This window comes from Lithobates pipiens, unplaced genomic scaffold (genome assembly GCF_037356315.1).
Source record: "Lithobates pipiens isolate NorthernLeopardFrog02 unplaced genomic scaffold, aLitPip1_a1.2 Scaffold_30, whole genome shotgun sequence".
NCBI lineage: Eukaryota > Metazoa > Chordata > Amphibia > Anura > Ranidae > Lithobates > Lithobates pipiens.
Window position 1 is genome coordinate 57,838,895 of NW_027507791.1, and position 26,510 is coordinate 57,865,404.

The following is a 26,510-nucleotide window of genomic DNA, read 5'->3' on the forward strand; positions in this document are numbered from 1 at the left end:
GGGAATTCGGCCAGCTAAATTCCAATGGAGCCTTCACACGGTCGCATTTTACGATGAAAAGCTCACATCAGTCTTTTGCTGGCCGAAATTCCGATCGGGTGTACGCGGCATAAGTCCTTTGCGGGCTTGTGATAAAATCCACAATGGGTGTTTTAGCTCTAATGCTCCCTCTCAAACTGGTACAGACATAAATACAAAGAATAGAGCCGCCAAACCCCCAACATCCTTATTGATTCTCTATTGGTGCATAAAAAAAGTGAGTACAAATATACAGGGGCTCACGCGTTCCGGCTTACAAGCCTTAATCACAGCACCAATAAAGAAGCAACAAGGACGTTTGGAGTTTCTGGCTCTATCCTTTTATTTATGCTTTAAAGGGACAGAATCCTTTCTTTTTTTTTAGGTTAACAAAACGTTTTAAGTTATACTTTAAATTTGATAGAATGTGGTTGATCCCAGGATTTATTGGGTCCCCACTATGAGGTCAGGAAGGATTTTTCTTCATCTTCTTACAGCAAATTGATCTATGCTTGTAGGGGTTGTTTTTTTTTCTTCTTTTCCTCTAAATCAAACAGATAAAATTCACTCTCAGAGGTTGAACTTAAAGTGGAGTTCCACCCAAAAATGGAACTACCACTAATGTCTCCCCCCCTCCCCCGGTGCCACAAATGGGGGGGTGGGGTAAGGATACCAAAGACGGGTATCCTGTTCCCACTTCCAGGAGCCATGGCTATTGAAGTCACCGTTCGGCTCCATCCCCTTCCCTGTCGCCAAGCCAGTAGGAGAGAGGAGCGGGGCCTCGAGCATGTGCAGTAGGGTTCCCGGCGTGCTGCTGTAAGGCTACGCTGCCGGGATCGCCTTACCCGAAATGGCGGTGGCAGCACCCGACAGCTGATTGAAACAGCAGCTGCGGTGCCGACATCGCTGGACTCCAGGAAAGGTAAGCGTCCTATTATTAAAAGCCAGCAGCTGCAGTATGTGTAGCTGCAGGCTTTTATTTTTTGCAGTGGTGGGCGGACCTCCATTTTGAAGGGGTTGTAAACCTTTGTGTTTTTTCAACTTAACGCATCCTATGCATTAAGGTGAAAAAAAAAAAAATCTTGGGAGTCACCGACCCCCCAGTTCTACTTACCTGAGCCCTGAATTTCCGTCAGTGCGTCCCCACCATCCCTCTCTCAACAGGGTCCCGGCTCTTGATTGGATAGATTAATAGCAGCACAGCCATTGGCTCATGCTGCTGTCAATCAAATCCAATGACGCGGGCGCTGGGGGGGTAGGTCTATGGACACTGAATGCCGGACTCAGGAGCGCGCCTGCAAGGTAACTCCCTTGAGAGAGCACTTCTCCAAGGGGGTTATCTAATGCAGGGAGGAGCCGCAAGAGCCGCCGAGCCACCAAATAAATGGATGTTCAGGGCCACTCTGTGCAAAACGAGCCGCACAGTGGAGAGAAGTATTACATGTTTGTTATTTAAAAAAAAATAAGAAAAATGATCCTTTAGCATCACTTTCATGGAACAGTTTCTTTTTTCAACCATATCAACTATCTATGTAATGACATGCAAGTGACAGCTCCCTCTGGTGGCTAAACTACAAATCTCTGTATTTACTCCGATAACAAAAGTTTGGAAAAGCCATCAGCACGCACTAAAGCCGGCCGTAGATGGAGCGATTTTCTTTCCTGCAAAAAGAAAAATCACTCCTTTCTTCCATCAACACAATCAGTGTTAATGGGGGGAATCCTTCCCGCAGAGCCATTGTCTTCTCTCTGCCTGGGGGGCAATCCAATGGTAATAATTAAGTGTAAAATCTAACATCCTGGTTGTACCCAAGTGGATCCATCAACTTGCCCATACATGGTTAAAATCTCAGCCGAACAGGCTGAGATTCGAACAGTCTACTATGGCCAGTTTGAATGTGAAAGTCACTTACATTACAGTTATGCTTTTTTTTTTTCCAATGCAAAAACTTAGAAAGGTGTTAAAAATTGCGCATGCATGATGAAAAATGCATTACCTTTTGCATGATCCTTATACCATCCTGCCTACTCTGATCTTCAGTATTAGTGGGAGGTGATGTAAGGAGCGGGACCAGTTAAGTGATGCAAATAATTCCCTTATAGGAAGTGCTCTGAAGAAACTTTTTATTTTTTATTCTTTCCCAGGAACTTGGCACACAATAGAGCAGTTCCATCCCTACGCTAATCCTCCCTTTCTCTTTAGAGCAGCCCCAATCATTCTCAATTCAAGTCCCCTGCCAGCACTGTGGGACCAGCGGACTCTATGTCTCATCAGAGCACTTCCTATAAGGGAAAGATTTACATCACCTAACTGGTCCCGCCCCTTCATCACTTCCCACTCCTCTTCAGCGAATGCCCCCCATAGAAAGCCGCTCTCTATGGGGGTACTCTGACAGACACTGGCTCCTCCCTCCTGATAAGCGCCCCCCACAGTCAGCAGCTTGCTATGGGGGTATCCAAGCCAAGCCACAGCTCCCTGTGTCCATTCAGACATGGAGATGACCCGGGCCCTGCCCCCCTTTTCTCTCCTCAATGGCTGACTTTGATTGACAGCTCCAATGACGCCACACTGCTGTCTCAGCCAATGAGAAGGGGACTCCCGGGCAGCCGAGACACTCCGGCAACATCGCTGGATCTAGATGGCTCTCAAGTATTAGAGAGGCTGAGGGGCTGGGGGCGCTGCACACAGGTGGTTTTTATCTTAAAGTGGACGTAAGCCCTTTTTTGTGACTTACCTATAGGTAAGCCTAGAATAAGGCTTACCGATAGGTAGTGGAAGGATCTCCTAAATGTGCGCCGTTTAGAAGATATTTTACTTGTAGTGTGCAGACATAGTCACCGGTGCATGCCATGTGAACGGACCACCGCGCCGTTTCTTTCCCAGCGCGTGCTGCGACTGACAGCTCCCGCGTGTCACAGACCCGGAGTCCGCGGCCCCGGAAAGGGAGAGAGGCGAAGGTGGACAGCACAGGGGACAGCGTGGGTTAGTTTGCAGGTAACTGTCATACGTTAGTGTACGCGGTGCATATTAGTCCATTATGCTTTTCATTTTCAGGCCTTGCAGGGAGCAAAAGAGGAAGTGAAACCCATCGGGGTTTACTTCCTCTTTAATGCACAAAGATACAATCACTTTAAAACTGCACCCTCCCGCCTCCTAACACCTATGTCAAGAATTATGTAAACGCCTATTTTCAAAACTGCTTCAGTCACACGATCTCCCCCTGTGGCAGCTGCAGGGGAGAGGAGAGAGCATTCCGACAACAGCTACTAAAACCTGAAGCAGCGACATCCCCGATTTCAGTGGCCCATTTGTTGGTGAGCGCTCTCTGCTGAAGCCCTGCTGGCTGACACAGTGGGGCCGGATCATGTGACTGGACTGAAAACAGGTAAGTATCCTTAGACAGGTTAGTTAGTATAGATATTGGGAGGGAGGGGACAATTGTAAGGCTAGTTAGGTGTACAGCAATAACTCAGGATATTTTAGCCACTGAGAAAGCACTGCCCTTGTTTGCGGGAACATCAAATAGTATAAACGGTGAACTAACAGTTCTATTCTTCTCCAAAGTCACTTTAATGAAGGGACTATGCAAACGGTGAAGTCTTTCCATATCCATTAATACAATCCATCCCTACAAGACAACGGTTGAGCCTGCTGGTAGGTTGCTCAAGCTCTGGGCTTTGGGAGTAGAGGAAGCTTTTCCACTGTCAGGTGTTTATTCGCATTCCATCGGTCATATGGTTTATAACAAAGCTCCTCACACATCATAGTTACATAGTAGGTGAGGTTGAAAAAAAAAAAAAGACACAAGTCCATCAACTCCAACCTATGTGTGTGATTATATGTGAGTATTACATTGTATATCCCTGTATGTTGTGGTCTTTCAGGTGCTTATCTAATCGTTTTTTTTTAAACTATCGATTGCCCTCCGCTGAGACCACCACAAGTGGAAGGGAATTCCACATCCTGGCTGCTCTTACAGTGAAGAACCATCTACTTAGTTTAAGGTTAAACCTCTTTTCTTCTAATTGTAATAAGTGGCCACGGGTCTTGTTATTTAGAGCAAAATTTGTAAAGACTTGCCATGCAGAAAGAAAGTTTAACATTTTATAATGACATATAAGGCTACTGACCTGTTCATCCATTCCGCTGTCAGAAGAAGAGAGACAACATGTAAAAAATAAAATAAAAATTATACACAGAATATTTACACAAGGATTTTCTATTAACAGTCTTACAGCCAAAATTAGGAAAACAAAAAAGGTAACGTGAGTCACTTGCAAGAAGCAAAGTAACAGGTTAATGTAATAGACGGCACAGGGAGATTGTACTCCTGACCCCGTCACCAGAGCAAAGCGCAACTTCACCATTTCCTTGTCCCTTCATCATGGTGTGGAGTAGTAATGCGCTCGGGCGTGTTTGGGTCGAAGCCATCACTGCGCACCAGTCCATACTGGGTTCAGCACTTTTTGGATTTTTTACGCCATCATTTTAGTTTTTGTGTTTTTTTTTTCATATTTGCATTTTTTTATTTTGTATTTTTTTTTAAATATTTGCAGCTTTTTCAGCTCATTGGTTTATTGGAACGCATGCTGGCATTTGTATGTGCTTCCTTCTTTGATGTTTCGGAATTGCACATCTCTATTGGATACAAACAGTGCTGAAGGCCTGAGATCGATGTGGTGGGGGGGAGTCTGGACATTTCAGCTCTGTAGCTAGAAGGGAACAATCTACCCGATTGCAGTGGTGAGCTCGTATCACTGGGAAAGCAATTCCATTGTGTTTTATTTGCAAGAAAAAATAAATAAAATGCTTAGCGCTGCTCCCGCTATGTCAATCTTCTAAGAAACAAGTTACAGGGTGTGTACTTACCCCCAGCCCAAGTCAAGACCAGCTTCATGCGCTACTTTTAGCTCTGCAATGGAGTTAACCGAAATTCAGAAACAATTCATTTAGGAAACTTAAGACATATCTTAATATTCTATCAATTTATAATGGCAGCCGAAAAAGGGGTTAAAAAAACTCCAGTGTTGCGGTACTTCCGTAACGCTTTTCAGGCGCTTCCCATTCATTGCAATGGGCAGGGGCATTTTGGAAGTTGTGTATACAGCGCTCCCAAACCGCCCCAAAAGATGCTGCTTGCAGTTTTTCCTAACGTCCCGCAAGCGTACCCCCCCCCCCCCTTCAGGAGGTAGTTTTCAGGCCCTATTTCTAGCGCTAAAATGCCTGAAAACGATCTCGGTGTGAAAGGGGCCTTATGTATTCAGTGTGAATGGGGTCTTATGTATTCAGTGTGAATGGGGTCTTATGTATTCAGTGTGAATGGGGTCTTATGTATTCAGTGTGAAAGGGGTCTTATGTACTGACAAGGTCCCAATCTTCCGTAGGCCTGTGGCTTCTAGAGTGCTGTGTAGCAGGGAGAAGAAAACATACAAGTTAAAGAGGTATTAAACCCAAAAGCAAACATGTACAGGGGGGGGAGTATTTGATCCCCTGCTTATTTTGTACGTTTACCCACTGACAAAGAAACGATTAGTCTAATTTTTATTTTAACAGTGAGAGCTAGAACAAAAATATCCAGAAAAACACATTTCAAGAAAGTTATAAATTGATTTTAATGAGTGAAATAAATATTTGTTTCCCCATCAATCAGCAAGATTTCTGGGTCCCAGGAGTCTTCTATACAGGTGCTGAGATTAGGAGCACTCTCTTGAAAGAAGTGCTCCTAATCTCAGCTTGTTTCCTGTATAAAAAGAAAGACACCTGTCCACAGAAGCAATCAGACTCCAATCCCTCTACCATGGCCAACACCAAAGAGCTGTCCAAGGATGTCGGGGACAAGATTGTGGACCTACACGGGGCTGGAATGGGCTACAAGACCATCACCAAGCAGCTTGGTGAGAGGGTGACAACAGTTGGTGCGATTATTCGCAAATGGAAGAAACACAAAATAACTGTTGATCTCCCTCGGTCTGGGGCTCCATGCAAGATCAATGCAAGGTTCAATGATGATGAGAACGGTGAGGAATCAGCCCAGAACCACACAGGAGAATCTTGTTAATGATCTCAAGGCAGTTGGGACCATAGTCACCAAGAAAACAATTGGTAACACGCTACACCGCGAAGGACTGAAATCCTGCAGCGCCTGCAAGGTTCCCCTGCTCAAGAAATCACATGTACAGACCCATCTGAAGTTTGCTAATAAGCGTCTGAATGATTCAGAGGAGAACTGGGTGAAAGCGTTGCATCAGATGAGATCAAAATAAAGCTCTTTGGCATCAACTCAACTTGCCGTGTTTGGAGAAGGAAGAATGCTGCCTATGATCCCAATCACCATCCCCACCGTCAAACATGGTAGGTGGAAACATTATGCTTTGTGGGTGTTTTTCTGCCAAGGGGACAGGACAACTTCACCATATCAAAGGGTCGATAGACTGGGCCATTTACCGTCAAAACTTGGGCGAGAACCTCCTTCCCTCAGCCAGGGCATTGAAAATGGGTGGTGGATGGGAATTGCAGCAGGACAATGACCCAAAACACAAGGCCAAGGCAACAAAGGAGTGGCTCAACAAGCAGCACATTAAAAGGTCCTGGAGTGGCCTAGCCAGTCTCCAGACCTCAATCCCATAGAACATATGTCGAGTCACCAAATATCAGCCTCAGAACCTGCAAAGAGGAGCGAGACAAAATCCCTCCTGAGATGTGTGAAAACCTGGTGGACAACTACAAGAAAGGTCTGACCTCTGATTGCCAACAAGGGTTTTGCCACCAAGTACTAAGTCATGTTTTGCGAAGGGATCAAATACTTATTTCACTCATCAAAACGCAAATCAATTTATAACTTTTTTGAAATGCATTTTGCTGGATATTTTTGTTGTTATTGTCTCGTACTGCTAAAATAACCCTACCATTAAAATTATAAACTGACCATTTCTTTGTCAGTGGGCAAACATACAAAATAAGCAGGGGAGCAAATCCTTTTTTTCCCCGACTGTAGTCTTGCTTTGTTTTCTAGCATCTAGCAAGTGTGATAATGTGTTCTAGTGAACAAAGAAGATGAACTTAGAGGACTATGTAGAATTTTGTGATACATTTAGATCTATATAGTGACATGATCAGTGGGTGTAAGGTTTTCTGTAATGGCATTCAAATATGATGGATAAAATACCTTGAAAAGTTAGAACCTCGTCCTGCAGCATTCTTCCTTGGAGCCTCTGGGAAAGCTGTTCCTTTTGAAAGTTGAGCTGAAAAGCAGAATCTTGTGGCATTGCATTTTGTCCATCGTCATACTGAAAGGATGTCCCAACTCGGTGCATTTCAGATTGGAAATCAAGGTCACCAGGGAATCCTGGAGAATGGGCCTGTGTTCTTTTTTGACCCTTAAAGTCTTCACGATCTAATGGTCCCATAGATGGCAAGTCAAAATCACTATGAATATTACCCAGTGATCGTTTGCTTTGATCCTGCCTAAAACCCAAGTCACGGTCATGGTTTCGTACTTGGTCATCAGTTTTGTGACCACCTTGTAGGATTGGAACTCTCTTGTCATCGTACGGAAATGCCTTCACATCTCTGTGCATTCGGGAGCTGCGGTCTTCAGAAAAACTTGGACGGTTGCTTAGTGTTCTATTTATCCCCTTTAGGTCACTGCTATCTACTTGTAATGGTCCCATAGATGACATATCGGGGTCCCCATGGGCATTGCCCAGTTCATCACCCCGAAAAGCAAAGTCCCGACCATCCTTTCTTCCTCTGTTTTCAGTATGCCTGGGGCCTTCTAGTAACATTGGTGCTGGTCTGTCATCGTACACGAGCCCCATTCTATCTTTGTGCATTGGAGTGCTGAAATTGTGGTCACCAAGAAACCCTGGAGGATGGTCCTTTGTCCTGCCTAGGCTCTCAAAATCATCATCTACTTTTTGAAGCAACGGCCTAATAGCTGGCATAATAGGGTCACGCAGGAGATCACCCGGTAATCGTTTGCTTTGATCAAGCCGAGAAGCAAAGTCACGGTCACTGATCCTTAACTGGTTATCAGACTCTCTGGGGCCACCTTGTAATGTTGGCGCTCGCCTATCATCCCGCTGGAATGCCATCTCATCTTTGCGCATCTGATAGCTGGGATCATGGTCACCAGGGAAAAGTGGAGGCAGGCTGGGGGTCTTATTTTGACCCTTAAAGCCATCTCTATTTCCTTGTTGACGTAGCGACTCCATAGATGGCATGTCAAAGTCACCACGGGGGTTATCCAGTGATCGCATGTTTTGATCAGGCCGAAACGTAAAGTCACGTTCATTTTTCCATTCTTGCTTGTCGGTAAGCCTGGGACCACCTTCTAACAGACTTTGTCTGTCATCGTACTGAAACTCTTTCCTATCATCTCTGTGTGTTCGAGAGCCCAGATCGCGGTCCCCAGGAAAATTTGGAGGGTGGCTTGATGTTCTATTTTGACCCTTAAAGCCATCCCGATCTACTTGTTGACGTAATGGTCCCAGAGATGGTATACCATGGTCACCCATGCTTTGATCTCGCTGAAGAGCAAAGTCGCGGTCATTGTTCCTTAGCTGTCTGTCGGTACGCAAGGGACCACCATCTAATTTTGGCTCTTGTCTGTCGTCGTACTCAAACGGTGCTCCACCTCTATGCATCTGCGATGGCAGACTGCGGTCACCGTGTAGCAGTCCAATAGACGGCAGGCCAAAATCGCCACGGGGATTACCCAATAATTGTGTGCTCTGATCAAGCTGAAAAGCAAAGTCACGGTCATTTTTCCTTACTTGGCTGTCGGTATGCCTGGGGCCACCTTGTAAGGTTGGCCCTTTTATGTCATCGTATTCAAATGGCATCTCACTTCTGTGCATTTCATAGCTGGGATTCCGATCACCAGGAAAATCTGCCCTACCAGTGAATTTCCTGCTGTCAGGGCCTCTTTGTTGGTATGAGAGCTCCATGGGTAGGCTATCAATGTCTTCACAGATATTACGATCACGTTGAAAACCAGAATCGCCATGGTTCCTTAGCGGGCGGGTTATAGCACTGTGCTCGTCATATTGAAATGCTGGACCACCTCTATCAACATTAAGGTCATGCTGAAATGGTAGGTTGCCTTTCTGGTTACCAACACCACCCTTTGATGTTGACCATTCATCTGTAAGAAGAGGTTTGGGCTTAGAGGTGGTAGACTTTGAATGTGGATTGTCCTCTTCATCCTCACTTGATGAGAGACCTAGGAATAGTGAAAATTTATTATTTTTAACCAGTTTGGCTCCAGAGCAATTTTTTTTTTTTTTTTATTTGTCACATACATGTAAAAAAATCTTAACTGTTGGCAATAAAATGACTTAAACCCTTAGAACATTAAATAATTATTTTCTGAAAGCAGAGGCCCTGTAAAATAAAAAGGTTATAGTGGCAAAGTTTTGTTTCACATATTTGCACAAATGTTTATTAAACGCGAATTTTCAGGAAAAAAAATATATATATAATAAAATTAGTTTTGGTGCAAAACCACACCATATAATACCCATTTTTAGTTCAAATATAAAAAGATGAGGTTGCATTGAGTAAATAGATACACCGCTCCTGCCATTGAACTGAATATGCACTGCTGCAGAACCGCCGGCAAAGCGCAGTGGCGCTTTGCGGGTCGTTTTAACCCTTTTCGGTTAAAACCGGCCCCGCTAGCGGCCAAAAACCCCTGCAAAGACGACGGTAAAGCGCAGCTAAAAATACGGGCCTGTACCGCCAACAGCGCCGAGGCCCCAGCATGAAAGGGGCCTAAAAGCCTTTACAGCTCATCAGTTTAGAGACAGGAGTGTCGAACTTGCAGCCCTCCAGCTGTTGCGAAACTACAAGTCCCATCATGCCTCTGCCTGTGGAAGTCGTTCTTTTAACTGTTAAGTCTTGCAATGCCTCATCAACAGCCGGAGGGCTGCCAGTTCAAGACCCCCTGGTTTAGAGCGTTAGCTAGAAGCTCTTGGGCTAGAATTATTGTTCTCATTCACACGTGTGGCGCGACTGTGGTTTACATACACGTGCGCACCCTCGGCTTGTGTTCGCACATGTGTGCAGGGCAAGAGGGGTTTTGACAATTTTTTTATATATTTTATGATAATTTCATTTTTTCTTTTCTTTATTTTTGCTTTATTGCTATCACAAACGGGTTAATTTGACAGCATCAAGCAGGTAACAGGTACTATTTACGGAGACATTAGGGGTCTTCTAATAGACCCCAATGTATCCCCTGCCCTCCACACCATCTAACCAAGCACAGATCGGCTTGGTCAGATGTGTCTCCTGGCTGTACTGATTAGGAAAGGGTGCATCTGACATCACTTGCGGCTTCATTGTAACTATTTCATCACTTAGTGACCACTAAGACTCAGGCACTGTGCAGCAAAATGAATGGGCTGGACTTACATTCACCTCCCGACTCTGAGTCATAAGTCATGCCTCCGTTTTTCTTAGGATTAAAAAAGCTGTTGGAAACCTAAAGGGAATAAAATAAAATGGCGGTAAATTAGTACAGGCAAAACCGGTAAACGTGTTTTCTTTATTACAGTCAAAAAAAAAATGTGTGTGTGTGTGGTTTTATATATATATATATATATATATATATATATATATATATATATACACATATATATATATATATATATATATATACATACACACACACACACACACACACACACACACACATATATATATATATACACACACACACATACACACACACATACATACATACACATATATTCTCATTTCTAAATGACTGCAGAACACCTCCCCTTCTTCTCATCTCTATAATATAGAAGGGAAGTGTTCCAATAAAAGACACAAGTAGTTAGGAGCTCTCTGAATTTCTGGCAGGTTATCGGTATTTCTCTACTTGCAGCATTTTTACCCCCCTTCACGCCGACCGCACGAAAATATGCGGCCTCAATGAAATGGGATTTTTTTTTTTGTTTGTGGGGGCCGCATATTTGCACATCTCCCTTTGTGCTTGGAGCATGCCACGCAGTGCGCCCCCAGCAAAGAGAATGGGGTCTCAGCTGGGGAACCCCGGGCCCCATACAAAAACGATGGGGACCCAGAAATTCCAAATCTGGGTCACCTATGATAGTCTCTGATGGGCTATCACAGTGATCAGTCATTGTGAAGCCTGTCCCCATGTTTTCTCTTTCTCTCTGAATGAAGGAGAGGGGTGCTAAGTGTGTGTAAAAAAAAATAATAATAAAAATAATCAAAAAATACCTAGATCAAGCATGGCAAACTTCAAGTTGGCAATCGCAGGTTTCACGTTGGCTTACACATTTACATAACTCAAGTTTCCTTGAGCCCAAAAAAAAAAATGGGGAAAAAATAAATAAATAAATATCACACACCGAAATGGGCAAAAGTAGTACAGAAACTACTTTTGGGAACCGGGAAGGCGCCGCAAATGCGGCATCGCACCGATTTGGACGCTGCCATCGCCAGCAATTGCCACCGGTTTGGCATGCGATTTTACATGTTAAATCGCATCAATGTGAACCAGAGCTAAAAATGTATGAAAACTTACATTTATCTTTTTCCTTCCATGGCTTTTCTCAACAATCTCAGCAGCATTCAGTATTTTTCTGACGTCAGAGGGGGTTTTTACCCTGAAATGACGGTCGATTCCCATGGCAGGAAAATTCTTACTCTGAAATGAAATGCAAAACAAAACGGTTTAGCTTAAGATATTTTTTTTATTCCCCATCAGATATCACAGTGCTTGCATCGATTATAATTCAGAGACAGTTAAAGTGCAATTTTCGATCAGGAGATGCAATTTTTACAGTATGCAAGGAAGTAAAAACAAAAAACACACAAAGGACAAGGTTCTAACCGGTCCCTGCGCTATCCAAAAATCTGGATAAACGTTGCGTTTTAGATGCACTTTAGTGTATAACTCCAACTTTTTTTGTTCCTTACATCCTCTTGTGGAGAGAAAAAAAAAAAAAAAACTACTACCGATCGATTATTTCATCAGCTAATTTGCAGGCAACAAATAGAGGTCTAAGCAGCGAACTGGTAAAAAAAAAAAATGGAGTGCGTCGGGTCTGCCAACTCTTAATTTTAAAGTCTGACCGGTATAATTTGGACGTTCTAACCAGAATAATTTGGGTGGTCTGCTTTATTTCTTAAATCCAGGCAGGTTTGTATTGCTGTCTGTTTCCCCACTGGGCGAATTCACCCTCTCTGTGTCCTGGTGACCAATAATCCTTGGTACAGAAGGCAAGGGAAAATACAAAAATATTAGATTTATCACAGAACAGGAGAAAAATGAATAAAGCTTCCAGTGGGAACCCTCTGTTCTGATAACACCTGTCTATAAAGGAATTCCTGGAGAGATCTCCTGTTACTTCCTGTTGGGTCTCTGGGACGGGAAGTGAAGGGAAATCTCCCCATCAGGGGAAAAGAAAAAAAAAACTGACAGAATCTTAATCATTCCCTATTCCAGCCAAAACTTAAAGCGGACCTTCAGTCACTTTTTCATCTTTCCATCTATTAAATCTTCTGCCCTTGTTGTTGTTTTAACTTTGCACAGTAAAACATATTTTTTTTCCACCAGTAACTACCTTATAAAGCCCACTTCCTGTTTCTTGTCTGGTAAAAAGCCTAGACTTATGACATCATGTACAGCTCTCTCTCTCACTCTTGTGAGAGTTTGCCAGGAAGGACGGGGGGGGGGGGGGTGAGTCAATGAGGGCCAATGAGAGCTGCAAGGCTGGAGACGTGTGTGTAAATCCAGGAAGTAAACAGTCAGCAGCATCAGTGGAGGGATATTTCTGCAGCACAGTTGGAAAATACAGAATCACAGTATATATAAAATAATATGCAAAGTGGTTAGAGGGAGGCTTCAGAATGGCAAAACATTTTTTATTACAGATTACTTCCCGCCTGTCTTATAGACAAATGATGGTGTACAGGATCACCTCTCGTTCTGGTCTGACGTCATCCAGTCTCTCCGTAATCATGTGACGATTGTCCCTGGGACACAGCGCAACCCTGAACTCAATGAAGAGCCGCGGCCCTTTACCCATGTGATCAGCTGTGTTCAATCACAGCTGATCACATGCAAACAAGGAAATGCTGTTTATCGGCTCTCCTCGCCTCACACTGACAGAGTGTGAGGTGAAGAGAGCCGATCAGCAGCATCTCCTCACAGGGGAGGCCTGTACAGGTAATCAGGGCACTGATCATCAGTGATGCCACTCTGTGATGCCAATCAGTACTGCTCATCAGTGCTACATATCAGTGTCACCTGTCAGCACCACCCCATCAGTGCTGCATTTTAGTGCCTCCTCATCGGTGCCCATCAGTGCAGCCTCATTAGCGCACATCATGCATGGGGAAAAATTACTTTAAAAAAAACAAACAAACAAAGAAGCTTTGTTTATGTCACAATTTTTAGTCTTTTTTTGTAAAAAAAATAAAAAGCCCAGCAGTAATTAAATAGTACCAAAAGAAAGTTCTATTTGTTGGGGGAAAATGATAAAAACATCATTTGGGTACAGTGTTGCATGAGCGTGCAACTGTCAAAGTGCGACAGCGCTGAAAGCTGTGAAGCCACAGCCGGGCGCCCACAGTTAAAATGGCAGCGCCGTCAAGTGGAGGGGGTGACGAGCGGGGACTCGATCCCCTGCAACACTAGACCCTGGAACAGGTAAGTGTCCGATTATTAAAAATCAGCAGCTGCAGTATTTGTAGCTGCCGACTTATTTTTTTTATATAATTGGAACTCTACTTTAAAAAGGTGAATTAGGGCCAAAGCTCTTTTGCTCTACTGTTCCTGGGAATCACAGGAGCGCACTTCATTCTGCACTCCTGTGACCCGTATTCAGCGGACAGAGGGCTAAAGTCCACCAATGGCCGACATCACTCAGTGGGTGAAGGCTGTGGAGAGATCCTAATTTGAAAGTTGGAATCGACCCCAGATGTCTGGATGCTCAGCCTCTCAGCACGCTGGTGACTGCCTGAGCCAGACGCTCCTTCCACAGCCCGGTGCTCCAGTGAGCACTGGAGAAGCAGAGAAGAGAACCAGTGGCTGACAATCCCCAGCTCTCTGCTCACTGAAGACTGAGAATCGAGCAATCAGCGGTCTCTGATCTATAGATCTTATTGGCGATGGGGATCCAATGCGGCATTCACCTAGCTGAGTATGTACCTTTATTTTGTTAACTCCCGAATTTCTCTTTTAAGTGTTGGGAATTTTACTAAAACTCAAAAAGGACATAGTGAAAAATATTTATTGTCTTTATGTTGCTTAGGAGCAAAATTAGTTTTATATATTTTTTGTTAAAAAATACAGATCAAAATTTCATCCGATTTAGCCCATTCACACTAGAAACTGCAAGCAACTGTGTGCGTTTTCCTTGTATCTATGCATGCATTTTATGCATGTTTTACATGCAGCTGACACGCATTTTTCCTGTGCCCCCATCAAAGTGCCCTCTCACAATAACTTTCCCCATCAAATGCCCCCATCAGAGTGGCCTCTCACAATAACTGCCCCCATCAGTGGCCTCTCACAATAACTGCCCCCATCAGAGTGGCCTCTCACAATAACTGCCCCCATCAGAGTGGCCTCTCACAATAACTGCCCCCATCAGAGTGGCCTCTCACAATAACTGCTCCCATCAAATTCCACCACCAGACTTTTCCTTTACATCAATTGTCCCCATCAGAGTCCCCCTTTACAGGAGATACCTCATCAGCGTGCCACCGTACATCACAAGTCCCCATCAGACTTTTCACTTTGTTCTTCTTTCTTTTCTTATTCTTCTTTGTGCACTGTGACATGTTTCAGTACATTTGCATGCGTTTTTGCATGTTTACAGTGCGGAAAAATGCAGCACGCTGCACTTTTCTGCGCTGCAATGATGTGAACTATGCCCATAGGATAGCCTGGACTTTGGACTGTCTATGCAGTTGGAGTTCAGTCCAAAATGCATCCAACTGAATCCCACTGTGTTCGGTGAAAGGGCCCCAATGGTGCCGAAAATGCCTGCGATTTTACCGTGCTTATGGCGTGTTTTTCATAGGTCATGCGGTCAAAAACCACATCAAAAAAATAACACGGGTGCTTAATTTGATGCCTTCTTGCTGCGATTTCAATGCATTTCAACGGAGAGGTGTGTTTTTGGCGTTTTTTATTTTTAACTGACCAAAAATGCAGGAAGCAGGATTTTTAACACCACAATGGAAGCGCAATGGACCAATGTGAAGACATACATAGAATTTAAAGGGATGCCTTTTTCGTGAGCTTTTCTTGTGCTATAAGTGCCGATAACGGCCGACAAATTCATATTCGTTTGAAATCATGATATTAATTAAAAAGTCAAATATAATCCAAATATAAATATAAATATATATATATATATATATATATATACATACACACATACATACATACACACACACACACACACATATACGGTATATATATATATATTTCTAAAAATATGTAATTTTCAAGTGCATCCTGAATTTTCAGTTTCTGTACCACAACTTTCATTTTGGTGCACCTCGATCAAAAATTTAGCATGTTAATATTGAGTCAGAGCAGTGAATTTTGCCTTCTTTAACCCCTTGGCGCTGCGTTGGCCCTTTAAGGGGTTTTGCTGTGCCGGTGTTCTGCCATATAGTGTCCGGACATCATATAGTGTCCGCCCCGTACTGCGCATGCGCAGTACGGAGCAGACGAAGCTTCGGAAAATCTCCGAAGCTGAACGGAGCCTGCGCCATGAGTGGAGGTGGTAGCCCCACCATCCAAGCGGACATAGGGTTGTGAATATTAGAGGGCCTCTCGCGGGCGAGCTTCGCTCGCTGCGCTCGGCTCTTTTATATTCCTACTCCATGTCCACTTGGATGGTGGGGATAGAACCTGGACTTACAGCGCAGGCGCCGTTCATCCTCAGCAATTTTCGGAATCTGTGTTGCTGTGTACTGCGCATGCGCAGTACGCAGCGGACACTATCGGATGGAGGACCTTATATGATAGGACACCGGGAGGCAGAGTGGGGCTTGGCTTATGGCCACAGCCAATCACATGATCAGAAAACTCCCAATCACAAATAGCGATTGGGAGATTTCTGTGAGCCACTGGTCACTGTGTCGGGCGCAGCTCTGTTGGCACTATTAATATGCGGCTGCTCAGCGCCAAGGCCCACTTGCCGAGAGGCCGCATATTTGTGTGCGCTCGGCACCAACTGGTTAAAGAGAGTCAGTCCAACTCAATCAGAGGCAGGCAGCGTTTGCTCTGTTGGCTCTATAGACAGCCCATAGTGCTTCAGAATTTTTATGTATTGCAGGTTTACTTTTAAAATCAAACATCAGTTTTAAAATAATGTTTGGACACAAATCAACCACCCGTTTACCTTCAACTTATCATTTGAGTTACGTGATTTGGCTAAGGCTGTGCGAAGATACACAGGTACTTACCAAGTACAAACATCTGTGCTTAATCCCGGCGATATGATAGAAAATGGTGTCGAGCTTATAAACGCAATCACACAGCGTACATACATGTGGTATAACCCCTCTTTTATCTGCGGCATACTGGTAAATGTATTCAAGGCCTGCAGGAATGGAGAGAAAAAAAAAAGATAAACAGCCAATAATATCACAACTCATTAACCACTTGCTGACCACCCGCCCGCAATGTACTGCAGGAACAGCGATGTATCCGCAGGCAGTGTTAATTTTTGCAGCAAAGGACTAAAATGGCATTTTAGTTTTAGTCCCATTTTAGTCTTCTGCAATGGTTTTAGTTTTAGTCGTATTTAGTCGACTAAATCGCCAGTACATTTTAGTCGACTAAAACTCATTTTAATCGTCTGAAATCAAATGGGTGTAATTAAACTGTAATGCATTAGTTAACATTTCTCTACAATTTCCAAACTCATTATATACTGCTGGAGTGAAAAATCTCATATTTAAAAAAGGTATGAACATGCACTAAAGCAGGGGTTGACAAATTTGCTTGGAATCTAGGAGCCAGGTCCGTGACGACGATCCGGACCTGTCCCTGGCCTGACATGGAGACGAGTGAGGGGAAGATAGCAGCGCCGTCGCCGCCCCCGCGTCTCCAAGTCATTGCCCATAGCTCTTAGAGGGACATTTTATTTATTTTTTTCAAATGACAATTTTTTTTTCAATTGCATTTTAGTGTAAATATGAGATCCGAGGTCTCTCTGACCCCCAGATCTCATATTTAAGAGGACCTGTCATGCTTTTTCTATTACAAGGGATTTTTACATTCCTTGTAATAAGAATAAAAGTGACACAACATTTTTTTTAAAAGAACAGTGGAAAAAAAAAAAAAAAGTTAAAATAAGAAGAAAAAATAATTTTTAAACGCGCCCTGTCCTGCCCGCATATAAAATCGGTGTTCGAACCACACATAGGAGGTAGCGCCGTGATCGGTAGAGCGAGAGCAATAATTCTAGCCCCAGACCTCCTCTGTAACTCAAAACGTGCAACCTGTAGAATTTTTTTAAACGTCGCCTATGGAGATTTTAAAGGGTAAAAGTTTGTCGCCATTCCATGAGCGGGTGCAATTTTGAAGCGTGACATGTTGGGTATCAATTTACTCGGCGTAACATTATCTTTCACAATATAAAAAATAATTGGGCTAACTTTACTGTTGTCTTATTTTTTTATTAACTAAATTATTTTTCCCAACAAAAGTGCGCTTGCAAGTCCGCTGCACAAATACGGTGTGACAGACAGTATTGCAACAACCACCATTTTATTCTCTAGGGTGTTAGAATAAAAAATATATATAATGTTTAGGGGGTTCTAAATAAAGGGAAGAAGAGGCAGGTAATATAAAACAGGCAGAGGAAGCTTTATTAGCAATGCTGGTTTGTCATACCAACGGCGACCACAAGAGAGCGCCAGATTCCATAAGGAATCATAGGACCGCAGAAGGCCTCAAAGCCGCGGCCTAAATTTTCGGCCGCCGGCGGAACGGCCCGACGCGATCACGCTGGGGGGGTCCACAGAGACAGGATACCCCCAGCTGTGCTGCCCCAGGCGCGAGGTCGCTATTTCTAGTCGCCAATGCGACCTGGCGCCTGGGTTTTGTCGAGCCCTGCACTAAAGGCCAGTGTTAATTTTGAAGTCAAATTTACATTTAGTTTTAGTCTTAGTCTTTTGACTAAAATGCCATTTTATTTTTAGTCTTACTATAGTCATCTCAATTTAGTTTTATTTAGTTGACTAAAATAGGATTTTTAAAACAGCTTACCTGTAAAATTATTTTCTTTGATGTACATCAGGGGACACAGCCATAGTAATTACTATGTGGGTTATATCGGACCGACAGGTGATGGACACTGGCACGCCCCTAAAGGCGTGTACTCCCCTATATAACCCCTCCCATTACTGGGAGTCCTCATGTTTGTAGCCAAGCAATACAAGTGTATACCAAGAAGGGAGGGACCTCTGCGTCCCCTGATGTACATCAAAGAAAAGGATTTTACAGGTAAGCCGTTTTAAAAATCCTATTTCCTTTTCTTACATCAGGGGACACAGAGCCATAGTAATTACTATGTGGGCTGTCCCATAGCAATGGCAACTGAAGGGAGGGAGACGCAAGAAAAAGAAAGGAAACCAGAGGACTCATACTGCAGCCTGCAGCACACTGCGCCCGAAGGCAATATCCTCATGACCTTTAACATAGATTTGATAAAATCTGCTAAACGTATGAACTGAAGACCAAGTTGCGGCCTTACAGATCTGAGCCATAGAGGCCTGATGAGGCACTGCCCAAGAGGCACTAATCACCCTGGTTGAGTGTGCTTTAACATGAAAAGGAGGAATTTTGTTCTTTAAACCATAAGCCTGAATAATTACTTGACGAATCCACTTGGATTTAGTGGATTTTGAAGCTGCCCGTCCTCTCTTTGGACCATCTGGCAGTATGAATAAAACATTTGTTTTACTAACCTGAGCGGTCACCTTTAAATACACTCTGACTGCTCTCACTACATCAAGGAAATGTAGTGCCTTTTCTTCCCTAGATTGAGGCTCTGGGAAGAAAGAAGGAAGAACAATATCTTGGTTTAAATAAAAACCTGTCAGCACCTTTGGTAAGAATTCAGGATGAGGACGCAACACCACCTTATCCTTATGCATGATCAGATATGGCTCTTTACAAGACAGAGCCGCTAGTTCTGATACTCTTCTAGCAGAAGAAATGGCAACCAGAAAGACTATCTTTCTAGTCAAAAGCAAGGGAATTTAATGTAAAGGTTCAAAAGGCTGTTTCTGCAAAGCCGCTAAGACCAAATTCAAATCACAAGGATTTAGAGGTGCCTTGATAGGGGGATTGATCCGTGTTAACCCCTGAACAAAGCTACGCACTAAAGAGTGAGAAGCCAGAGGCCGTTAAAAAAATACTGACAAGGCCGAGATCTGGCCCTTGATAGTATTCAAGGCCAGCTTCATTTGTAATCCCATCTGCAGGAAATCAAGGATCCTACCTATGACATGTTTCCTAGGATGCCAACCCCTGGATCCACACCAGGAAACACATGCCTTCCAGACCTTATAGTAAATGACCCTGGAAGCCAGCTCCAATGGACTCCTACTGCCATCTCTATGATCTCGGCAAACCAAGATCTTCTGGGCCACCAGAATCACCTCCTTTTGATCCTGCGAAGAAGACGCGAAAGCAGCAGAACTGGAGGAAATGCATAGATCAGAGAAAACTGATCCAATGGGAAGACTAATGCTTCTGTTCCGCAAGCTAGCGGATCCTTTGTTCTCGACACAAAGTTGTCGACCTTGTTGTTGAATCTGAACAGGAACAGGTCTACGTCCGGAGTACCCCATCTCTGACATATCGCTAGGAAGATGTCGGGGTGAAGAGACCATTCTCCCGGAAATAATTGTTGGCGACTCAAGTAGTCCACCTGCCAATTCTCTATCCCTGGAATGAAAACTGCCGATAGGCAAGGGACGTTGTGTTCTGCCCAAGACAGAACATGATTCACCTCTTTTTGGGCTGCATGACTCCTCATGCCCCCCTGGTGATTGATGTAAGCCACAGCAGTCCCTCAGTCTGACCATCCAGGACTTTAGAGCCAGACAAACTGCCTGAATCTCCAAAATGTTGATAGGCAAGGTCCTTTCCAACTTGGACTACTTACCCTGAACAGAATCCTCTTCCAGGACTGCTCCCCAGCCTAGAAGGCTGGCATCTGTAGTCGCCACTTTCCAAGAGACCAGTAGAAACGATTTTCCCTTTTGAAGTTTGCTGGATATCAACCACCAATTTAGGCTCTGACGTACGTCGGGAGCCAGATGAATTGAAAATCTAAGGGTTGAACCTTCTTATTCCAGGCCGACAGGATTGCGTTTTGTAGCAATCTTGAATGAAAACTGCGCATAAGGAACGGCCTCGAAGGAGGCCACCATTTTTCCCAATAGTCTCATGTACAACCGAAGTGGAAGGCTTTTTCTTTGCCTCGACGAGTTGAATTAGCTCTACAATGGAGTTGATTCTTTTCTGGGGTAGAAATACCTTTTTTTCTGTATGGTATATATGACCAGGCCCAGGTACTGTAATCTCCTCGATGGTTTTAAGGAGGATTTTTCTAGGTTGAGAATCCAGCCTAGAGATTCCAGGTAGTTTACCGTTGTGACCAGACTGTGGTTTAGCCCTGAAACTGAATGATCTATTAAAAGCAGATCGTCCAAGTAGGCTAGGTCCGTTATGCCCTGAGCCCTTAATCTGGCTAAAGGAGGCACCAGAATTTTTAAACAAAAAACACAGTGGTGCTGTGGCTAGACCGAATGGCAGAGCCACAAACTGAAAATTACGATTTTCTACTTTGAAGCGCAGAAATTTCTGGTGAGCGGGAAATATTGGCACGTGGAGATATGCATCTTTGAGATCGATAGAAGCCAAAAAATCCCCTCCTTGGAGGATGGCTACAACCGACCGGATTGACTCCCTGAGATAGGATCGGATGTTCAAGTGCCGATTCAGATCTCTGAGATCTAGAATAGGTCTTACTTCCCCATTTGGCTTTGGAACCGTAAAGAGGTTTGAATAAAAACCTGTGCCTTGTTCCTCTAAGGGAACTTCTGATATCACTGACTTGAATAATAGATGATCCAGTGCTAGAAAGAGAGGCACCTTCTTCTCTGGATCCTTGGGAACATGGGACCTTAGAAACCGAGGAGACGGAAAAACTAAGAACTCTAGTTGGTAACCTAGAGAAACGGCAGAAGCCACCCATCTGTCTTGACATTGTTCCTGCCAGATCCTTCAGAATTGCAGGAGCCTTCCCCCCACCCGAGTGAGCGGGGGCTCTCCTTCATAAGGAGGCTTTAGCACTCTGTTTTGTGGGCTTTCTGCCCCAAGATCTCTTCTGACCTTGGTGCTGCCCTTGGGGTTTTCCCCTTGAACCTGACACTTGATGCCGTCGAGACTGCCTAGAGGCTGATGCCCCTGGCACAGGAGAAGAAGCCAGCTTAAAGAAGAAATGTCTGAATTTCTTCTTTACTGGTAAAAGAGAGCTTTTGCCATTAGAGGCGTTTTATAGGCATTTATCCAAATCATCTCCAAATAGCCATTCACCATGAAAAGGGAAAAAGCTTTTTATACGGTGCTTCAGCTGACCAACTTTTCAGCCAAAGAATTCTGTGAGAATGCACTAGTCCAAGCATGACAGCATCTCTCATAGCGTCTGCTGTGAAACACAGTGCGTCTGATAAATCACTGCAACGTTGGGCCTGTTCATCAGGCAGAACTTTAAGCATCTCCTCAAACTGTTCCTTAATGGACTGGGATACGCCAATTGTGGCAAGAACCGGCTGCGCTACTGAACTTGCTACAGCCATATGGTTTTTAGAAAGAAGATCCAACTTTTTATCTGCTGGATCCTTTAACATGAGCGCATTATCAACTGGACATGTGAGATTCTTATTCACGGAGGCAATCACAGCATCAACCGATGGAACCCCCCATTTCTTATAGAAATCATCTTCCATAGGATAAAGTGTGGAAAATCACTTAGGCGGATAACTTTGTTTATCCGGATGTTCCCATTCAGCATACATAAGCTTACTGAGACATGCATAAATAGGAAAGGTATCCCCAGACGGAGGAGGTTTTAATGAGCCCAACCTAGAGAGGGGATCATCAAGAGCCTGCGCTGCAGGCAGCAAAAAAATTGAAAGTAAAAGAATGCACAAGCAACCTGTCTTGGGGTGTTACTCCTTCTATATTAGGATCCTCAGAAGAGGATAAACCAGTATCTTCCAAATCTTTGGTAAGATCTGCCTGATCCCCAGCATCCTGAACCTCCAAAGGAGGGTCGTGAGCACTAGATGGGCGTCTGCTACGCTTAAGCCCATTATGGAGGGATAAAATAGCATCAATCTTCTTTTCCAAATTAGCAATGGTAGAAGACAAAAGCTCTCGTGTAACATACTCAGGGGCTGAAACGCCTTTTGCGACCGCAAGCACAGTTTCCGCTGACAGCTCAATCTGACCGGCCACAACACTCTCAGGAGGAGGATGACATTCTTCTGGAAGTGGTTTTAGTATGTTGTGAAACCAGTGACCCCTTAGAACCCTTAGAGGAGTTTCTGGTCCTTTTGCCACTCAGCTTAAAAGCACAAAGCAGAAGCACTACCAGCAAAAGAATGTAAACTTGCTAGGTTATAGTACAGCATAATAGCTGCTATTAATCCCAGCCTCTTACAGTACAATGTGTCAAAGGGAAATGCCTGTCACCAAACCTGAACCAGCCACCTCTTTGCTGTCCCTCCTCCGCCAGGCAGCAGCTTCATTCACAGTGCTTTAAAACACTTCCTGAACGTGTGGCCGGCGTCTGACGCCATTAGCCACGCCCCCTGGCACGCGGACTACGCCCCCCCCTTTTCAAAGGAAAGCATTTTCCCATGCGAGCGGCATCTGCAGCATGGGGGGGGTGTAAATCCCCTGCCGAGCGGCCGCGGTCGGCCCTTTATTTTTAAAAAGAGGCAACTGTCTTGGCATTCTGTCCCCCAAAGGGGAATAAAGCCAATCTGGGGGCACAGGAACAGACCAGACCCCCCCCCCCTTTCTTACCGGAGGGTCTGTTGCGGCTGGAGGAGAGGATGAAGACTTCTGCTGTTTCCAGCGTCAGGACGGGGAGTGCTCAATACAGCTCCCAGTGGTGACACATAGGCATGACAACATTATACATAGAAGGAGAAATTCCTGAGAAAATCTCCCTTACCTTATCCTCGCAGCAGGGTTTTATCAGAGATAAAGACCCAATCTTCACCCTTTACGGTAGGCCTCGAGACCTTTTAGGAAACCTTCAGGAACCGGGAAACCTTGGGTTACCCACAATCCTGGACCTGCGACAGCACCCTGCCAGTAAAAACTTTATGGCCTCACTACCAAAAAGTACTGGATCCCAGGGCCCAGCTCTCAAAGAGAAGCGTTCGCAAGCAAAACCTAATTTCCTCGGACACGAGGCCCGGGTACTATTCATTTAGCCCATGAAAAGACATCAGAACGGATCCTGTAAGCATGGCTAGTCACAGCAAGGATTACTACCTGTGGAGCTCAGCACAGCACATCTTTACTCGTGACCAACACCTTAGACACTGGCAAAAAAACTGAGGACTCCCAGTAATGGGAGGGGTTATATAGGGGAGTATACGCCTTAGGGGCGTGCCAGTGTCCATCACCTGTCGGTCCGATATAACCCACATAGAAATTACTATGGCTCTGTGTCCCCTGATGTAAGAAAAGAAAATAGTATTCATTTAGTCGACTAAAATGTTTTAGTCATTTTAGGCGACAAAAGGAACACTGCCCATAGGTCGCTGCCTACTTCCGGGTTTAGGGTGCGTGCGCCCCTTGCCTGGCTCCCTCTGTAATTGTACACAGAGGCAGCCCATCAGTGAGTCCTGGTCAATGATTCATGTCAATGATTCATGTCGGAGAATTGCTGATCGGTTGTGTGCAATCACAGCCCAGAGCTCTGTGTTGGATGAGAAACAGAGATCATCAGTGAAAAGCACCACACTTTAGCGCCGGAAGGTTTTACCCCCTTCATGATCAGGCCATTTTTTTTTTTTGCTACTTTAAGTGTAATGCCGCCTACACAGGATCGCACATTCCAACAACAAAATCCATGGGATTTTTTCCAACGAATGTTGGCTCAAACTTGTCTTGCATACACACGGTCGCACAAAGTTGTCGGAATTTCCGAATGTCAAGAACGCAGTGACGTACAACACGTACGATGAGCCAAGAAAAATTAAGTTCAATAGCCAGCATGCGTGGAACTTTGTGCGTTGCAATTGCGTACACAGGATCGGAATTTACATGAACGGATTTTGTTGTCGGAAAATTTTAGAACCAGATCTCAAATTTTGTGCGACGGAAATTGGAAATGTTCGATGGAGCATACAAGCGGTATATATATCAAAATTTCCCTGCCACATAATGGATTTAACAGCAGATTACAAGTCTGTTGTAAGGCATTTGCAGTCTGACCCCCCCCCCCCCCCCTTACCAACTAGAGGCTCATTCTGCCCCTCTGATGCTTTTATCTTCTCATCCAGTGATCTTAAGTTCTTGGTATAAGAATACTGAATACGTTTCCGTCGCTGAGAAAAAAAAAAAAAAAAGAGAGAGGGATCACAATATAGATGTATTGCTTGTATTAAACAAAGGATTCTCATACTCTAATAGGGCAAGTTCTGGCCATATGACTGGATAATACACTGCTCAAAAAAAAAATGAACGGAACACTTTGAAAACCCATCAGATCTCAAATGGGGATAAATCTCATGCTGCATATCTATAGTGATATGGACAGGGTAATGTGTTAGGAACGAAAGGTGTTGCATTGGATGATGTAAATGAAAATGATCAACCTACAGAGTGCTGAATTCAGGTTGCACCCCTGTCTGTTCAGGAGCTCAGTGATGTCCTGGTCCATATCTGGGAGAAAATACCCCAGGACACCAACCGCCCTGTCTCATTAGGAGCATGCAAACAAGCACAGGGTGACCTGGCAGTGAAGCCGCAAGCGGTCAAAGCTGGGTGTCCCTACAGTTAAGATGCTGGCGCCGAGTACCAAACGCTGTCCCTGACGCCCCCTTAGTTTGGCGAGCGCAGCACTGGATCCTGGTACAGATGAGGGTCTGATGAGTTTTTGTAGCTGCTGGCTTAATTTTTAGAAAACCAACTGGAACTCCTCTTTAAAGTGGAAGTAAACCCATCCACTTAAACAGTTTTTAAAAACGGCATGCCGGGAATGCTAACTGCACATTGGCTGTGGTCTCAACCAAACTGTCAAACCACCCAACGGCTGGTGTCATAACGGATCACATGTGCAGCACCGTGGCAGCTGAAGATTAAACAGAGGCAAAGATGGGAGCTTCCGTGGATGAAAATGATAGGGGAGTTTACTTCCACTTTAATGCATTTAGGTAAAAAGCTTGTACCTTTAAAACCACTTTGAGAAACTTCAACCAGATTTTTTTTTTTTTTTTAAAAGGGAACCATTAAAAAAATAGAAATACAATCGCGTGTTGGAAGGTCCTGCACCTGACATGGTATCAGCAACTTATGAATAATATCACACTGTACAGCCCTGAGTGCGCATGCATGGGATCGATGACATCTTTGCACTCATCGCTCTACTTGCGGGGGGGAAGAGGAGAACTTCTGATCAAATTGTCTATGCAAGCAGAAGTAGGAGCGGGTACCTGTCAAAACCAGGTACCCGCGCCCCCCCCCCCCCCCCCCCCCGGAATCATATTATATGCACATTACTGATACTGTGATGGCAACATCTAAACAATGGGTTTCCTTGGCCAGAGCACAGAGGGCAGGCGCCTCCCATCCAGCCCATGCACACCAAGCGCTTGGAGTTGCCTGAAGATTTCTGGAACATAACATCTATATTCCTGGAGTCTGCAGGCAGTGCAAGGGATGCCATTCTCGCCTGGGCGAGAAATCCACAAGTAGAGAGAGGAGGAAGCTTAAAAATAAACTTTTTTATTCCCAATATTGAAAAAAGGAGGGTGTGAAGAATAAAATCTGAGCATTTTAACATGGGAGGGTGCAAGTCCACTTCAAGGACCCAATAACTCACCTTCATGTACTTGTGAAGAGTGCCGGAATAATGCAGGACCTTCTCTTTTTCGTTGAGGCAAAGTTCATTGCACAGCTGTAAAAATAAAAAAAAGGTACAACATGAACAAAAAAATAAAAAATACACAAACCACACTTGCCTTTCAAAAAAGAAACACATTCTTGAATAAAAATTCCCTATTCAAAACCTCTGTTGGCTTTTTATGGTTTGTCGATATATGCTGTATACGTTATAACACACGTAATAGTTCATGAGATTATTGGCTGACGCACACCCTGTACTTCTAAAACAAATAAAACTTGAGCCCCGTAAACTGCAGTGTGAGATTATCTAAGCTGCTG

The 26,510-nt window shown here is 44.3% G+C and overlaps 1 protein-coding gene across 2 annotated transcripts in view; it reads right to left on the bottom strand.

Moving 5' to 3' along the window:
* Positions 1 to 26,510, bottom strand: part of LOC143942880 (uncharacterized) — a 64,600-nt gene that overhangs the window by 32,146 nt on the left and 5,944 nt on the right. For both annotated transcript variants that reach the window (XR_013264854.1, XM_077464286.1), the window contains exons 3-10: positions 26,170 to 26,244; positions 24,580 to 24,673; positions 16,487 to 16,623; positions 11,580 to 11,702; positions 10,436 to 10,505; positions 7,185 to 9,242; positions 4,889 to 4,931; positions 4,150 to 4,165 (exon numbers count right to left, since the gene is read on the bottom strand). Coding sequence is in view for 1 of the 2 variants with exons in the window: in XM_077464286.1 (XP_077320412.1) it covers positions 4,150 to 4,165; positions 4,889 to 4,931; positions 7,185 to 9,242; positions 10,436 to 10,505; positions 11,580 to 11,702; positions 16,487 to 16,623; positions 24,580 to 24,673; positions 26,170 to 26,244 (2,616 nt within the window). In the remaining variant the exon portion in view is untranslated. The remainder of the gene's footprint in view (positions 1 to 4,149; positions 4,166 to 4,888; positions 4,932 to 7,184; positions 9,243 to 10,435; positions 10,506 to 11,579; positions 11,703 to 16,486; positions 16,624 to 24,579; positions 24,674 to 26,169; positions 26,245 to 26,510) is intronic.